We start from the raw sequence: 13,947 nt of genomic DNA, 5'->3' as shown, positions 1-13,947 counted from the left end.
ATGCTCAAATCTCATGAGAAAATAAGCCCCAATCGATCGATCGATTGAGGTTCTCAATCGATCACCGATCGATTGAGAAGTTCGCATACGAATAGTAGGCCTCGGATCGATCGGCCGATCGATCCGTGAAATTCTGTGGATCCACGGATCGATTGGCGATCTGGATCGATCGGCCGATCGATCCGAATATTCCCCAAGATGGCGTCTTGGATCGATCACTGGATCGATCCAACCTAAGCCCCGCATACAGTAGCCACCTGGATCGATCAATGGATCGATCCGGCCATTTCAATCGATCCGTGGATCTATTGGGAGGCCTGATATCAGCAAGAAACTCTTAGTTAGGTTCCTTGACCATTGAGGGATGTAATATATGTCATGAATAGTTTAGATTACACCCCTTAGCACATGTAGAACCAAGAAATGATAATAGTTTAGCAAAATTTTAATTAGTACAGCTTCCGCACTTAGATTTAATGATGGTCATGGAATAGTTAGCACAGGATTAATGTAACGATCGGCCTCGCAGCCTAGCCAGTAGGAGGCGGGTCGTTACAGATGTTGTGATGTCAAGCCAAGCTGGCTCGCAGTTAGTTATTTTGTGATTATGCATTCATTATTTTGTGACTTCCGTTGTGTTTTGTTATAGTCGTATGGGCTGCTTATTATACAACTGCATGGTTATGCTCTTTTTATTCCATCCATGTGGGCTATGTATATAACTGTATGGTTATATATATTCCAGCCATGTGGGTTGTCGTTGATATCTTGTGAGTAGCCTTGTGGCATTGTATACATGTTTCATTTGTCATTTCTATAGGAGAGGTGCTGTCTGATTTTCGTTAGACAACCTTACCCTTGGGGCATGACAATTCCTTTCTCGACTTGACTCAAGTTAGACTGCTTATGTAATTCTAATTCATAAAATAATTTGTCTAACTTAAGAATTGAAAGATCCTTAAAAACTTTGTAGGTATCTACTATTGATGCCCACAAAGCGTTCCGCAGGAATGCATTTAGCTTGTACCTTATTGTGTCATGGTTCTCAAGGTGGCGTCCAATCAGATAGAGGCCGTTGAAGATATCTTTGAGTCACGCATGTAGTTGGGTGGTCATTTCTCCAAGAAGTATTTTAATATTAAATAAATTATTTAATAGCAAATCTCTCTTATTTACCTTTGATTCGTCGATTCCCTCGTGTAGTTTACCAGGTGATCCCAAAGTTCTTTTGCGTTGTCATATGACCCGACTCGGTTCAGTTCTTCCATTGTGAGCCCGTACTAGATGGTGTTAATCGCCTTATAGTTATGTTGTGCCTTCTTGATCTTTGGGAGAGTCCAGTATTCTAGTTATATTGGTTTTCTATCTACTATCGGAGGTGTGTATCCTTTAAGTATGGTGAATCAAAGCTCGATGTCGTACTTGAGGTAGCACTCCATTCTATTTTTTCCAGTAGCTGAAGCTTTTCCCTTTGAATAGTAGGGGGGCAGAATGTGTTGTAACTTTCTTGGTAGTAGTTCGATATTCTTGGAATCATAGAATTAACAAAAGGAATTTTCAAGGCACTCGTCTTGGGATTAGAAGTGTAAGATAAAAGAAATAAATGTATTAGAAAAAAATCTCTTTAAAGAAAAATAAGTTTTTGAAATTTACTTGAAAAGCTGTTAAGTAATTTCAAAGTGACATGCTCTAATATTAATTGATGAATTAAAGTGAAGCGATAGAGGGAGGTAAATATCGCTCGTTTAAAACTTTTTATTTTATCGAAAGAAAAAAAACAAAGTAAAGCAACTGAAAAAGAAAGAGTAATAAATATGACTCAGGTGGTTACTTGGTTCGAAGCTTATATCGACTCCTTCTCCAAGACTCGTAATCCTTGATCACACCGTCGGACAATCCGCTATGATTCTTCTTTCCGAAATCTTCAAAAAAAAATAATGCATACCAATACAACTAGAAGATAATAACAAACTACTATCTTCTTTCAAATTAAATGCAATGTAAGCTTTAATATAAAATATGATGACATAAGAATAAGAATGTAGCTTTCAACATTTCTTGGAGCAGTAGCTTGCTTATGAAGATGAGTAGTAGCACGAACAGGGATTTTGCTCAGAGTTGAACGAAAAATCGATGCACTGCCTTGGATCTCGAGCTCCCCTTTTGTAAGTGTAACGCCCGAGAATTCTCAAACTTGCATTATAAATATTCTATGATTTTTCTGGAATTTTTAGATATTTTTCCGGAATTTTCCGAGTAGCGGAAGTGGAAAAAAATAAGTATAAACGAAAACGGCCTAGGCAGGAATCGAACCCGAGACCTATGGTTTAAGGGATAATGTTAGTAACCAGTTGAACCCAGCAGGGCCGTGCTGAAAGAGAAGGGAAACATTTATATTTATATTTGAGTTGGGCCTAGTATCCACTTAATATAAATTAAATAACTTAAGTTGGGTTGGTTTAAGTTTTGGTTCGGCACCTCCTCACCTCACGCCACTTTTCTCTTCCAAAACCTCACCGCCGCCTCTCCCTCCTTCTCCTCTTCCTCACGCACGGCACACCAAGGCAAGGGTCCATAGGTTCATCTTCCGGCGACGACTCCAACACGAAAGAGGTTCTTCTCCGCGAGAGGAACGCGAAGACGTGATCGGATCGTCGAGAGGATCATCTCCACCGGAACTCTAGCGAATAGAATCGTAAGAAATTACGATCAAGAGGTAAGAAACCCCTCACCTGCAGTATAATAGCTCCGTTTGGATTTTCTATGCATTAGATTAGTAATATGCAGATTTTTGTGGACATGTAGGGTGTTTTAACCCTCCTCTCAGATTTAGGGATTTAGTTGAGCACCGTTAGATGGGTCGGACACGTTTACCCTCTTCAGTTGGGGTTATAGACGTTGTTGGGTGCCTAAAGGTGATCTCCCTAATGAAGAGGAGAGTTGGGGGCACACTAAGTGTTCGACAAAATAACTAGATCAGTAAAAATGCAGCTTAGGCATTTTGATAGTACAGCTAAATGCATTAGAAGCGTTTAAAACAGTAAATCAGTTTATTTTAGCTATATGGGACTACGGTCCAATGGGTGGGCTCCCACAGTCGCCTCTAGGTTTAGACAACCTAGCTCTAGGTTCAGATAACCTAGAATCAGTAAGTTACACAGTAATTAGCTACATTCAGTATTTTATTTTCAGTAGGCACTGTACAGGATCAGATATCCGTTGGGTTGGACTCCCACAGTCGTCCCTAGGTTCAGACAACCTAGTAAACCCTACTAGATTCGGAACTTGCAATCCCGGGTCTAGTTAGGGATGCGCGCACAGCAAGTACAGTTGCCGGGCCCAAAACAGTATGATTATGTATTTTCACTTATTACGAATTAGTTTTCAAAACTCAAAATTGGTCTTGTTAGTTGAGTTTGAATTCAGTATCAGTTTAGCTCCAGTTAGCTTTTATATGCTTAGTTCAATTATCTCCATTGATTTCATGTACAACTTTAGATATGCCATGATTGTATGCTTATATGCCATGCCATGCTCAGTTTATTCAGTACATTCAGCATATGTTTTAAACAGCATGATTTCAAAGCATATTTGCATCGTCGCATGTTTTTGTGAGGTAGATGGTTTCTTACTAAGCTTTTTGGCTTACAGATACTATTTTCCTTATACTGCAGATACAGGAAAAAGGAAAATGGACTAGCAGAGGAAGCTGGAGGGCAATGCAAAGGTGGTGGGTGTGTATGGAACTGGAATCAAAGGTCCTTAGGGGACGTAGCAAATTGAGCATTAGACTCTTTAGCATTTACTTTAGCATTTTATTTATTGGTTGTGGTTTACATGTTCTAGGCACTTTTAGTTGTGTGTGTTGTCATGAATTCCTAAACTATGCCTTATGTTAAGTTAGATTACTAGTTTATGTCGTTAGAATGTTATTACATGTTGTTAGAATAGTTATGATGCATTAGATAGATGTTATGTGGGGTTTTGGCACGCCAAAGTGCTGAAATCAGAGTTCCCGGGTCTGAAATCAGACTCTGATCGGTCTCCCGACCGATCAGAGCCTGGCTGTGTCACTGGATCGGTCAGCCGACCGATCCAGCCAGATACAGTATGCTACTGTATCTTCCTGGATCGGATCCATACATACCTGGATCGGTCGGTAGACCGATCCAGCTGGGGACAGAAGCGATGTAGCTTCGGGATCGGACAACCGACCGATCCAGGGTCTTGTGACGTACCAGTATCAGCAGATCGGTCTGTGGATCGATCCGGAGGGTGTTACCAGTTGTAAATACCTCCCCTATCATGTGTACAACTCCAAGGTACACCCGGAATGTTAGTGTCAGAGTTAACATTAATCAGATAATTAGTAAAATTTGAATTAGCCCAGCTTTCCGCACAGTATAGGGTAGAACGAGGGTAGCGATTCGCCCTACAGCCTAGTAGTAGAAGGCGGGTCGTTACAGTAAGCCTGGTTCAGTCAATCGAAAAGTCGTTTGGTCGACTGAAAAGTCATTCGGTCAACTAATCATTTTGGTCGACTGATCCTCTTATTGATCGACTAAACACCTTGCTTTCCTTCTTCATCGAGATCTGATCTTCACACATTTATGAGCATTCACTACAAGAAAAATCCTCATAGACATCGGTGGAACAACAACAATTTTAAGCAAAAACCGATGTCTTTGAGTATTTTACACCGGTTTTTCCAAAAACCGGTGTCTATGAGCGCAGATTTTCGCTCATAGATATCGATTTTTTAGGCGATGTCTATGAGCGCCTTTTTTTCGTTAATAGATACCGATTTTAACAGCGGTTTTTAAAACCCGGTGTCTATGATACAATAAAATAATTTAATTTTCTCACCAATACTTAATCGAAATTTGCAACACTTCACTCTTCCCTCTAAACCTAAACCTATATCGCGTCGTCCACCATATACCTCGCAACCGCCGCCACCACTTTCCTCCTCGCCGCTAGCCGTCCGACCATCTCTCTCAGCCTCAACTCCCTCTTCCCCTTCCTAGATCGAAGCCCCTTCCTCTCCCGATCAAAATCAACAACACCATCCGTCAACAACACCGCATCTCCTCCAACTCCTCCCTTTGGGTGAGAAGAGAAGAGGAGCCCCCTTCTCGGGTGGCGTTTTGGGAGGCACCGCTCCACCTCGTTGCTACTGCCGCCCTTCCCACGCTCCTCCTTCCTTCGTCCTTTCCCCTCAGCCATCTCCATGGCTGCCATCTCCATGGCCGCCATCTCCGCTAATCACAGCGCCGTGTGGACACAGAGACAGAGTCTGCTTTTTTTAACCCAAAGCTTGGCGAGTGGCTTGCGGAGACGGCAATCTTAGCGGTGAATGTGTGTCTGTGCGAGAGCGTGCGGAGCGCGACGGTTGAGCCGCCTTCGCCGCGTGCGAGCCTTCTCAATCACCGCCTCCCGGACTTACCTATCTATGCGAACAAGTCGACTCTGCCGTTGAAGCGCGAAGATCTCGGGCTCGAATCGGTTTTCTGATCTTTGGAGGTGAGGGGAAGGAGTGAGAATGCGGCTGGTGCGGTTGGAGGTGAGAAATGAGTACGGGTTGGGAGATCCGGAGCTGTACAAGAAGTCGTTGAGGAAGGAGGATCCCAAGGCGATCTTGGATGGCGTCACGGTGGCCGGTCTCGTAGGGATCTTGCGGCAGTTAGGCGATCTCGCTGAGTGAGTTATTTTGATTTTCTCTTGTCTGTGCTACAGTTTGGATTCTTTCTTTCGTCTTGACTTATTCTCCTTTTTATTCCTTGTTTGCGTAGTTTCTTAGGAACTGGATGATGCTTGTTATGCATCCGATGGGAAATTCTATTTCTAGTGCTCACATAATAATGCCGTGCTTATTCTCTTTGAAATCCACTTTTTGATTCGATACGAATGAAAATTCCCTTTATGTTCGATTTGGTTGTAGTTAATTTAAATTTTATTTCCATTGATGGAGCTGACTGAAGTGACAGGGGGGGATCAAATGGTACTCTATTACTAATTTAATAGTGAATACCACGGAGGTTTGTTTGATAAGCTCGCTGAAGGTGGAGTTGTTCCGAAGAACTAAATCATCCTATCATGGAATCCCTTGTCTGCTCTCTACGAAATACTCATTTGGTTGAGGACTTCCAAACATGTTATAAACTAAAATATTTTTCTACTGTAACTGGTCAAATTGTTGTTTTTTCAATGAATATTCGATAAGTTTAGAAGTTTCTTATGGAAGTGAAAGAAAAAAGTCAAGTAATGTCTCATATTTTGAGTAACTATGCTATAAAATTTCATAAAAGAGTTGTGAGGTACTTAATTCTTATTAAGGTTTTACTTGAAGCTTTCAGTCTAAACAAGTGACCTCGGTGAGATTTTAATCAGCATGCATACTCTCAAATGACAGCAGACAAGAAGCTATGACAATCGGTCTTCATACTAAAGTTTCAATATACAGGTTGTTTAGTGCGCATGTCAATAGGTTATTAGCATCGTACTTTAATGTTCTGAACATGTTTATATGAAACTGCTTTGTTATCCTCCTGAGTGCTCCAAAACAATAGTCAGTCTGCTGAAACCAAGTTGAATCTTCTATCCTTAGGTTTGACTGGACTATCTCAATGAGGTTGATACATGCCCACTGATAAAATTAGGCAACATGCCTTTGGAATCCGTGCCTCTTAAATGTATTACTATCCCAGGCTTATCTAGCTATAGAAGAAACCATTTCTGGCTAGTACAACAACAAGTTTAAGTAATAAAACATGGATTTGTCAAGGAAGTAGAACCTTTGGCATGTAATAATTTACCACTTTAAAGGATCCTGCATTATTTTCCCTGCTTTCCAGTTTGTTGATAATCATCCACTTTTCTGATGTTGTAGAAGAAGAAGCCTCTGTGTTCCGGATCTTCATAGATGAACCTGGATATGGAGATCTCCACTGGGTGAGGACCTTTTTTCCTATTTCTCATATGTCAGATAGTATGAATTCGGCTAGAATTATTTGGAAGGCATGTACTTGGCATTTATTGTTTCATATTCTTGCTAATATCAGTTTTCCCACTTAAAATGCTTTGATGTGTATCATTCTATCTACCATTTACCCACTTTTATTTGTTACTCAATCTACAGCAAGCACTTTTCCATTAAGTACCATTTGAATAACATGTTAATATGTTAGCATTTAGCCGACCCCACCTAGTGGGATAAGGCTTGGTTGGTTGTTGATAATATGTTAGCATTGCCATGGTTTCATGGTTCAATTTGCATAGCTTTCCTATAATGTAAGTTTTCACCTTTCCAGTTAGTTGTTTGTTTGCATCATCTTCTTACTAACAGTAATTTCTCTCCTATCCATATTGTTAATTTCTTGCATATTATTTAGTTGCATTAAATAGAAACATGAGCCATTTATCATGATACTTGAGTGTTTTCTAGATTAGCCTTCTTCAAGTTTGTAATATTGAAAAAAAATTGAGTTTAGTTGTTTCCTCCTGATATACAGAAAGATTGATCTCAATGTACCCTTAGAAATTAATATTTCATGCTTTCTGGCATGTGAATGCCACATTCTGTAGGTTAAGCCAAATAATGATTTGTTTGTCTCTGAGTTTTGTTCTATCAGGTAGTTATTTGCTTTCTTCACATATTTAACTTACAGTATTTTGGCTAATAGGGAAAGTTCATGAAACCATATGTATGATTCACATTTGTTGTCTTTACATTTGTTGTCTTTACATTTGTTGTCTTCACATTTGTTAATAAGGAACTGATGAACAACAGAAGAAGTGGTTACCACTAGCTTATAAGATGCAAATAATTGGATGCTATGCTCAGACAGAACTTGGTCATGGTTCAAATGTTCAAGGTCTTGAAACAACAGCGACATTTGATCCCAAAACAGATGAATTTGTTACTCACAGCCCTACACTTACTTCAAGCAAGTAGCAGTATCAATCTGTGTTCTGAAGATCCAACCTAGATTCACTAATAGATCCCTTGAGACAATAGTGCCTTTTCACAATCGTATAGCTTCATGTATTATTCAACAATAATTTTCTCCACAAAACCAAATTATTTATAAAAATAATTGAGATGAAAATATCCCTAAATGTTTCAATGATAATGGCATCCATTTCACACATGTGCAGTGGTGGCCTGGTGGTCTTGGAAAAGTATCCACCCATGCAGTTTAGAACAATAATTCTTTTATAAATTTTTTTACGGTTCAGAATAATAGTCATAAAATATTCATAGTAATACTATATACTGAAAACTAAAAATATATGATAAATGTTAAATGTTAAATATAATTATAAAATATATAAGTTAATTCTCTTATGATCCTATGTTCCGATCCTATGATCAGGACCTATGGACCTATTTTCATTCGGAATAGGATCGATCTTGACAAAGTTGGCAAACTTGGTCAATTGTGGATGTTTCTTAAGGCTAATACATGTAATATTTTTTTTCTGCATGCAATCATATTGACTCTAGATTGGACTAGTGTATTAGTTTAAATGATCATACCTAATTCTTCATTATGTTTACTTTGACCCTGCAGAGGGAAGTTTACCTCTCTTATTCTATTTACAGTTTAACATTACTAGAGCAATTGTATGAGTAGTGGTTTTTGACTGAGGTATTTGAGATGTGATCTCTGCATTGCTTATCAATGATATTGATTGTTTTTTATTTTCAATATTGTCCAGGGTTTCACAAGTCGCAAGGGAAGGGAAGTATGTGCAATCTGATGTCCCAAGGTAGCTTTTATATGGGACAATGGTTTATGTTCATCAAACAATTGTCTCTGATGCTTCTAAGGCTTTATCTCGAGCTGTGTGCATTGCTGTGAGATATAGTTGTGTTTGTAGGCAATTTGGATCACAAGATGGTTCTTCTGAGACTCAGGTACAATATCAGTACTCTGTGCTACATTGAAAAATATTCTGACATACATATATTAATTTACCACAATATCATCCTCTTGTTTATCCACCTAAAGTAAAAATTCTATTTAGTCTTTCATCCTCTTGAAAAGGTGTGTTCGTGCAGTTACAAATTCTTATTTAACCTTTCTCTCACAGGTCATTGATTACAAAACTCAGCAAAGCAGACTCTTTCCGCTGCTGGCTTCAGCATATGCTTTTAGGTTTGTTGGTCAATGGTTGAAGTGGCTATATAATGATGTGACAGAGAGACTACGAGCCAATGATTTTTCAACATTGCGTGAGGCTCATGCATGCACTGCTGGTTTGAAATCTTTGACAACGTCGGTATTCTATTTTATTTGATACATGTACACATTTGTTTTAGTTATTTGACTTATGGTGGATTTATGTGTTTTTACAGTTTACAAATCTCAAGTACTCCAGAGTTGAAATTGATGAAGTGCGGTTCGAGTGGGCTGAATGCATGCTAGATTACATTTGAAGTGTGGTTCTATCTTGATGTGTTAAAAGAATGTTCTACCTTGATTTTGATATCTATTAGCTAGCTTTTGATGTAAAAAGAATGTTTGGGTATTTTATGGATACTGTTGTAAGAAGATTATTTATATAATTTGTGAATATTTGTGTATTTTATGGATATTATTGAATGAAGAATATTTGTATAATTTGTGAATATTTGTGTATTTTTTTTTTGTTATTGTCGGTTTTTCATTGTTTCGGAAATCAAATTTGTGCTGTTAAAAAAATATACATATTACATCGGTTTTCCACCGCTGCAAAATCGGTGTTATTAACTAATATTACATCGATCATTTACCGCTGCCAAAACTGGTGTTATTAATATACAATATTACATCGATTTTACACCGTTGATGAAACAGTGTCGTTAAGTGATACTACACCGGTTAATAACCGATTCGAAGACCGGTGTCGTTAAGTGATACTACACCGGTTTTAACCCGATGTCTAAAATGACAGACTTTTAACATCGACTTCATAGACATCGGTCGAAAATGAAATAGACACCGGTGGAAAACCGATGTCTATGAAGGTTTTTGTTGTAGTGATTTATTGATCGATCGATCAATCATTTTGTTCAGTCGATTGAACAGTGTAGTTTACCTATTCATCGAGATTTGCCATTAATTCTCCATTAAAGCTTTAATTGTTCGATCGACCGATTCCCGGGTTCGATCGAACGATTGGCCTAGCTTTCATTTTTTTACTTTGGTGTGATCTTATCTCTATTATATATCAACTAGTTCGGTCAACCGATCTATAGGTTCAGTCGACTGATCAGGCCGATTCTTGTAAAACAAAGTTAAATAAAATATTTTTACAAAACAAAGTTAGGACAGTAATATATGATGCATAAGTAGTAATTGACAGTAGAATTGTCTTGATATCAACTTAGAAACCTTCCCGATTTCTTTAGTTGGATTAGCGACCTAGGGTTTATTCCTTTACAGAACATGACCTCATCGTCGCTCCTCTCCAGTTGCTTGCATCAACCGACCTGCCAAACATTGGTCCTCCAGACCTGTTTGGACTTTGTCGCTTAGCATCGGATCGGCTCACTAAGGCTTCCTCTCGATACTAGATCCTCCAAATCTACCGAGCTTCCCTGCCAAGTGTTGGGTCCTCTTAACCCACTTGGACTTCCTGCCTAGCTTCCACGATATGATAAGACTTTCCCAGTTGAGTAAACATCCTGCACACTTAGTTAACTTATTAGGTCACAACGAGATTTAACTTGAACCTTTGACAACATCAAAACTTAGGTTTAATTCTGGTGCATCCTGCACCAACAAAATTAGCTAAGACTTGAGCTTTAATGGCCGCTCGAGGTTGATATTATATGTCATATTCTCTAAGCTCCGTGATCCACTTTATTAACCTCCCGAAGGCTTCTGGGTTGATAAGTACTCGTCCCAAAGTACTATTAGTAAGTATCATAATTGGATGAGAAAGGAAATAATGATGCAATCTCCGAGCAACAAAGATCAATTTATACGCTAATTTCTCAAGTGTGGTGTAACGACACTTGGCTCCTTTTAATAAATGACATAAAAGTACACATACTATTGATCTTTTTGTTAGGATGTATACTAAAAGTCTAGCTTTTGGTATAAACATTTATCTAGAAATAAGAATCACATTGGTCAAATGTCTACATTTATGATAAATGTAGTTGTTCAATTAATTTATATTGTAGATAACATGGTGTGTGGAGTCACACACAGAGGATCATGTTATCAGTACCTTATAAATTATAAACAGTAGCTCACAACCAAGATGGAAAGGAACAAACCATTGGAAGGTCGTAGTGTAATTAGGTATTAGTTTATCTTAACTATATAATTACACTAGTAGACTTAGAGTGTATTGAGTATGACCATTAGAGGTCATTTTTTTTATACTGACTTTATAAAGGAACAAAGACCTCAGTTATTATAGAAGTGTGTGCTCTTAATCCTAATATAATAACAAGCACATATATTTAATATTTATTTCTTTAATTTATCAATGGGTGAGATTTAGTTCGATAAATCAATAAGCCCGATAAGTTGGGAAATGATATTACTTATAGTGTGTGTTGTTTATTATAGAAGGAAACTGTGTCCTAGTGATCTAGGTTGATAATGTCCCCAAGAGGAGCTCATAAGGATTGTCATGTTAAACCCTGCAGGTGGACTTAGTCCGACATGACGATAAGATTGAGTGGTACTACTCTTGGACTAAGATATTAATTAAGTGAGTTGTCAGTAACTCATTTAATTAGTGGACATTCGACATCTTAAACACAGGGAGACTAACACACTAATAATAAGAAGGAGCCCAAAATGTAATTTGGAATTGGTGCGGTAGTTCAATAATAGTTCTTTAGTGGAATGAATTATTATTGATGAAATTAAGTTATGTGTTCGGGGCGAACACGGGATCCTTAATTTCATCGGTAGACCAAAACCAATTCCTCCTCTTGGTCCCTATTGTAGCCTCTTGTATATAGAGATTTATACCCACCACATACCCACATTCTTACCCAACCTATAGGGGCCGGCCAAGCCAAGCTTGAAGCTCAAGATTAGGGCTGGCCAAGCCTAAAGGTTGAGCCTTAAGGTGGCCGACCAATGCTTGGAGTCCAAGCATGATGTGGTCGGCCACATCATATTAAAAAGGATTTTATTTATAAATTTTTTCTTATATGGATTCCATGGTTTTAAAAGAGAGTTTAAATTTTAAATCTTTCCTTTTATAGCTTTCTACAAAAGTTTAAGAAAAGATTTGAAATCTTTCCTTATTTGTAGATTAAAAGATGGATTTTAAATTTTAAGAAAATTTTCCTTTTTAACCATGATCATAATTTAAAAGAGAGTTTTAAAAATTAAATATTCTCTTTTATTAGTTTCTACAAAAGATTAAGAAAAGATTTGATATCTTTCCTTATTTGTAGATTGAAAAGAGATTTTAATTTTTAGAGATAACTTTCCTTTTTAGAAATTATCCACATGTTTAAAAGAAAGATTTTAATTTATAAAATTTCCTTTTTATAACCCACTATGAAGGGAAAAATTATTGGAGAAATTTTTTATAAATTTCCGGAAACAAATTAGGAAGTTTTAATTTTTGTTTTAATTAAAACTCTCCTTGTTTTGGGGAAATAAGTGGTCGACCATGTAATAATGAAAAGGAAAATTGTTTTTAATTAAATAAATTTTACCTTTTCATGGAAAAAGAATTAAGGAAGTTTTTAATTAAATTTCCTTATTTGCCAAGACCAAGGAATATAAAAGAGGAGGTAGAGGTGCCTTCATGGGTAACAACTCTATTATTTTCTCCTCTCTTTTTCTCCTTGGGTGTGGTCGACCCCTCCTCTTTCTCTCTTCTCCATCTTGTGGCCGAACCTCATCTCATCCTTGGAGTCCTTCTGGTGGCCGGATCTTGCTTGGAGAAGAAGGAGAGAAAAGGAGGCGATATTTCTAGCATCCCTTGGAGCTTGGTGGTGGCCGAACCTCTTCATCTTTGGAGGAGCTTTTGGTGGCCGAAACCTAGAAGGAAGAAGAAGGTGCTTGGTGGTTCTCATCTCGGAAGATCATTGCCCACACAACGTCCGAGGTTAGAAGAGGAATACGGTAGAAGATCAAGAGGTTATTTTTGCTTACAAAGAAAGGTATAACTAGTAATTGTTTTCCGCATCATACTAATTTTCTTTGTATAAGTTATTTTTGGAAATACCAAACACAAGAAGCATATGATTCTAGAGTTTTCAGATTTGTTTCGAAGTTGTGTTTCTTTTATTTTATTTTTTTTAATTTGTGATTTGATTGTTCTTTTTAGTTAACCTAGAGTTATTTAAGGAAATAAATATTAGCTTTCCTTAAAAGGCTTTGCCTAGGCGGTGGTGGTTGCTCCCATATCCAAGAAGGTCATGTGCCTCACCATGCAGTCCTGGAAGCCGATTTTGGAAATTAATATTTATGGAATTAATAACTTAGGTAGATTTGAATCAGTAGTGTTAAGTTCCGCTTACGATTCAAATCTAAACCATTAAGAACAGATAAGTTAAATTTGGAATCAATGATGTTAAGTTCCATCTGTGATTCTTAATTTAACTTCTAAAGAACACAATAGGTTATTTAAGGAAAGGTTCGACACTTGTACAAAAAAAATTTTGTACAGTGGAACCGGTACATTTTCCTAGGACTAACCAACACTTTTCCCTCCTTCCTCACTAATACTAATCCGACTGCATGCTCATTGGCTGACAAATACACCCACAAAGGTTCGTCTACCACTGGCATAGCAAATATAGGCAGGGCGGACAAATAATCGTTTAACTCCTCAAAAGCTTTGTCGTAATCAGCATCCCACTAGAATTTAGTCGTTCGATAAAGGATCTTTAAAAAAGTCAAACTTCGATCGGCTGATCCGGAAATGAAACAAGACAGGGTATGATCTGGATGATCAGTCTTTATACCTCCTTCA

The 13,947-nt window shown here is 37.9% G+C and overlaps 2 protein-coding genes across 2 annotated transcripts; both read left to right on the top strand.

Moving 5' to 3' along the window:
- The first annotated feature begins 5,542 nt into the window (after positions 1-5,542).
- On the top strand, positions 5,543-7,954 carry LOC121991206 (peroxisomal acyl-coenzyme A oxidase 1-like). The gene is made up of 3 exons (XM_042545223.1): positions 5,543-5,700; positions 6,855-6,988; positions 7,773-7,954. The coding sequence occupies exons 1-3, from the start codon at positions 5,543-5,545 to the stop codon at positions 7,952-7,954; spliced, it is 474 nt and encodes a 157-aa protein (XP_042401157.1).
- Positions 7,955-8,776: 822 nt separating this feature from the next.
- LOC121991205 (peroxisomal acyl-coenzyme A oxidase 1-like) lies at positions 8,777-9,303 on the top strand. Its single transcript, XM_042545222.1, has 2 exons — positions 8,777-8,920; positions 9,097-9,303. Exons 1-2 carry the CDS (start codon positions 8,792-8,794, stop codon positions 9,301-9,303), a joined length of 336 nt encoding a protein of 111 aa, XP_042401156.1. The 5' UTR covers positions 8,777-8,791.
- Positions 9,304-13,947: the final 4,644 nt, after the last annotated feature.

Source organism: Zingiber officinale, chromosome 6B (assembly GCF_018446385.1).
Source record: "Zingiber officinale cultivar Zhangliang chromosome 6B, Zo_v1.1, whole genome shotgun sequence".
NCBI classification, from domain to species: domain Eukaryota; kingdom Viridiplantae; phylum Streptophyta; class Magnoliopsida; order Zingiberales; family Zingiberaceae; genus Zingiber; species Zingiber officinale.
The sequence above is the reverse complement of the archived record's forward strand: the minus strand, read 5'-3'. Positions and strand labels throughout refer to the sequence as shown.

Coding starts and splice junctions, on each gene's coding strand:
- LOC121991206 (XM_042545223.1), top strand. CDS start 5,543: ATGCGGCTGGTGCGGTTGGAGGTGAGAAATGAGTACGGGTTGGGAGAT. Junction 5,701..6,854: donor CAGTTAGGCGATCTCGCTGA/GTGAGTTATTTT, acceptor CCTGCTTTCCAG/TTTGTTGATAATCATCCACT. Junction 6,989..7,772: donor TATTTCTCATATGTCAGATA/GTATGAATTCGG, acceptor TTTGTTAATAAG/GAACTGATGAACAACAGAAG.
- LOC121991205 (XM_042545222.1), top strand. CDS start 8,792: ATGGTTTATGTTCATCAAACAATTGTCTCTGATGCTTCTAAGGCTTTA. Junction 8,921..9,096: donor ATGGTTCTTCTGAGACTCAG/GTACAATATCAG, acceptor TTTCTCTCACAG/GTCATTGATTACAAAACTCA.